Source organism: Triticum dicoccoides, chromosome 7A, assembly GCF_002162155.2.
Source record: "Triticum dicoccoides isolate Atlit2015 ecotype Zavitan chromosome 7A, WEW_v2.0, whole genome shotgun sequence".
Classification (NCBI taxonomy): Eukaryota; Viridiplantae; Streptophyta; class Magnoliopsida; order Poales; family Poaceae; genus Triticum; species Triticum dicoccoides.
The window spans coordinates 425,761,277-425,764,619 of NC_041392.1; the positions used below are offsets into that span (position 1 = coordinate 425,761,277).

Below are 3,343 nucleotides of genomic sequence, written 5' to 3' on the forward strand. Positions count from 1 at the left end.
TATTTATTGGAGACGTCGTTGTTGAAGCACCTTTACCATAGTCTTTGAAGCAAGCGTGCGCAGGTTGGCTTGCTTGCAAATGGTTTGTGGAGCCAGGTGTGACGGAGGAGTGTGAGCGTTGGGGTACATCACTTGCCAAAAATATAAGAGCGTTTACACCTTTATGGTCTAGTGTAACCAGTGTAAATAACAACAGAGGTGATGGTAATTTACCATAGCAAACCCCACTTTATTTGTTACTGTGTCTGCCTTCATGGAGAGTGCAACTTTGTATGTTGTCGTGTGTTGTGAATGGTGGCTTTAGTCCTAGTTCTTCTAGCAGTTGCATTATAAGTAGGTTAACTCCAGTCCTACTATACTCATTTTTAACTAGATTTACAAATTCTTACCCGAGTTGCCATTGTTGTTTGTGGCAGTTATTAGAAGGATGTGTTTGATTCCCTAGACGGTAGCACAAGCGGTTGGTTACTTTACTTCAGATTTTGCCTTGGCACTGTAATCTTGCTCCCCGTTCTTGTTCTTGCAAAGAACGAAGTAGGAAGAACCTGCTGCTAGCCGGTAGTTTGGGCAGCAGAGAAGATCAGGGCGGAGCGGGGCCTTTGGGACTTAAGCGTCCAAAATGCATGAAAGCAGAATAGGGCGCAGCAAACTGTTCTCGTGTGACAAATAAAGCCTGACAGCGTTAACTGAGCTAAGCAGCTCAAGAGCATCTAAGCCGAATTGGAGCCCGAAAGCTCTTGCATCAAAGGCTAAGCATCCATAGAGAACCAGGCGCAAAATCTAGAGAAGCACATCAAACCTCACATACTAGAACCAGGATTCTGCAAATCCCAAGAGAGAAAATTCTTGATTGCTTAAAACAAATTCGGAGAAACACAAAACATCACCGCGACGCCTATCTCGCCCAGTTGTTTAGCTCTTGGTGGTCTTCTCCTTGGTCTTCTGGATCTTAAGCACCTTCTTCACAATCTTCTGCTCCTCCACCAAAAACGCCCTAATGATCCTGCACAGCACGAAAAAAATCAGCTTAGCTCACCAGCAAATTTATCAAGTATCACTTGTTTTGATTGAATGATGGTTACCTCTCCCTGACTGCAGGACCAGACAGAACACCACCATAAGGACGGTTCACAGTCCTCCTGTTCCTCGACAATCTGGACCTCTTGTACTCAGTAGGCCTCAGGTGTGGGATCTGCAGTTTAGCATATCAAACTTCCATGAGAATGAGAAAATGCCATGGTGGTTACTAAGGCGGTATAATGTACCAACAAGGCGAGGCATAAACTTATGATTCAGCGGGAACTTGCTATTCTATCTGCGGTATTTAGCCACCACTATCTAGCAGCATATATAGCATATACCTACTGTAGGTAGAAGTGGTCCAGCAGCAGTTCACGATTACAAGCATACATGATTTCACTTGTAAATGGCTCAATGATACCTATTAGGGGTTGTTTGGAACGGGTGTAAAATAGCTAAGCACCGGTGGCCACACAAATTTTACAACCACTCCAAGCATAAGCGCCCAGCACATAAGAGTAGACAAATGGTACTAATGACTATCTCCGCAAAGTATGAACATAACGCACATATGGTGGACACCCCTCAATAAGCAAATCACAAAGAATGTAGTCCTTCGAAAAGTAAAGGGACCCTTCCACATAAAAGTACAGAAATATGAAGTAAAAGTCAGAAGATTGCTAGTTAAAAGAGAAGATTTTTGGACTAACATCATAGTAATCAAAAAATATTATCATTTGAACTATGCAAGAATAGACCATCTGAGTAGTACAACTTTGTGGTGAGTGCAAATGCAAAAAACAAAAGGAGCCACCAGACAGATATCACAATGAGGCTTCTACAACAAACCTAAGCAAATGATAATATGATATTGCAAGGACCTCATAGAGAAGATTAGGCCTAATTCACATAAAATTAGGACATATGCTTGTCATGTTTCACTGTAATCATACCCCTACTAATATGTCAGAAAATGCTCTCAGCAACAAAAATGAAGCTGAACTGACAGTATAAAGTTCATGCTAGATTCAAAATACAAATGCATAATAACCCACTAAGCATAAATTACAGAGTTATACACTGAAGCATTGGAAGAGAGAACAAACAGTCAAAAACCATGTTCATATCACGAGAAGAATTGGTTTCCAGACAAGAACACAATTAAGAGAGACGAATCAAAGGATACAGTATGGGAAGAAATAGCAATGCGATTTACCAACAAAAAACAGCACACAATTGACACAGCATGCAAAGTACAAGGACGTACCAAACTCATAATTCAAAATTAGCTAACATAGACAGTTTAATTTAATAAATCAGTCTATGAACGGTAAATTCACCCGCAGTATGGTCAGAGCTGACAAATTGAGCATACCCAAAGGTATAGAACATGATTCAGCAAGAATTAGCACTGCTTCAACAATAGTAATCCCCACTTCACACATCAACATCAAACGAAAAAATCTGAAGGAAAACATTGGCACATTCCATGGGGCAAGACTCAAATGTAGGGTTTTTTGTTTGGATTTTAACTGTATGTATTTATATCAGCAACCACTTCGCTGAAATGCAGGCTGTATCTGAGCGCATGGTGCATACAACGCATGAAATCTAATGAAATTACAGGTTAAAAAATGGAGAATGGAACACATACTCCTTGGATCTTCTTGCCGGTAACCGGGCATTTTGGCCCACTCGCCCGCTTCTTGGTGTACTGGTAGACAAGCTTCCCACCTAATAATCAGTAACACATCAAGAAAACTCTTGAGTTGAGATCCTGGAAGAAGACCCCAAATTTTTTTACCCAAGATGAACTGTCAAGGGAGCGGTAAGGACACATGTAAAATTCAAGCCTAAATCCAACACATACACGAGCAGCAGCAATACTATCCAGACAGTTTCAAGACTAAAACACAGGAGCGAGCAAAAGCAGGCGCCGCTGATCTCCCTAACCTGGGGTCTTGACGACGCGAGTCTGATTCGACTTGGTGGCGTAGCTGTGGCGCTTTCGGTATGTCAGCCGCTGCACCATCCCGCCGCCCTCTCCAGGAGTTCTCTCGCCGCTTGCTCTTTCGCTCCCGCTGTCTGTAACGAGGCGGCGCCGAAGGGAAGTGAGGGCTGGGGAGAAAGAAGAGCTTTTATAGGGCTGTAGGTGGTCCGGGTGACCTAGATCCAACGGTGGAGGACGCTTTGCCAAGTGAGCCGACGGCTCTGTGTTTGTTTTTCATGATTATTAATCCAAACCGCTTTTAGATGGAAAATACCCAATTGAACCATGTTCGGGAGCCAACGTTGTTAGCACCCCTTTATCCAAAGGGAAACG

General features: G+C 42.8%; 1 protein-coding gene across 1 annotated transcript; it reads right to left on the reverse strand.

Annotated features, from left to right (window-relative positions):
• Window positions 1–637: 637 nt before the first annotated feature.
• Window positions 638–3,141, reverse strand: LOC119329558 (60S ribosomal protein L34-like). Its single transcript, XM_037602618.1, has 4 exons — window positions 2,974–3,141; window positions 2,675–2,754; window positions 1,083–1,192; window positions 638–1,003 (listed from the first exon to the last, which is right to left on the reverse strand). Exons 1-4 carry the CDS (start codon window positions 3,050–3,052, stop codon window positions 913–915), a joined length of 360 nt encoding a protein of 119 aa, XP_037458515.1. The 5' UTR covers window positions 3,053–3,141; the 3' UTR covers window positions 638–912.
• Between the last annotated feature and the right edge of the window lie 202 nt (window positions 3,142–3,343).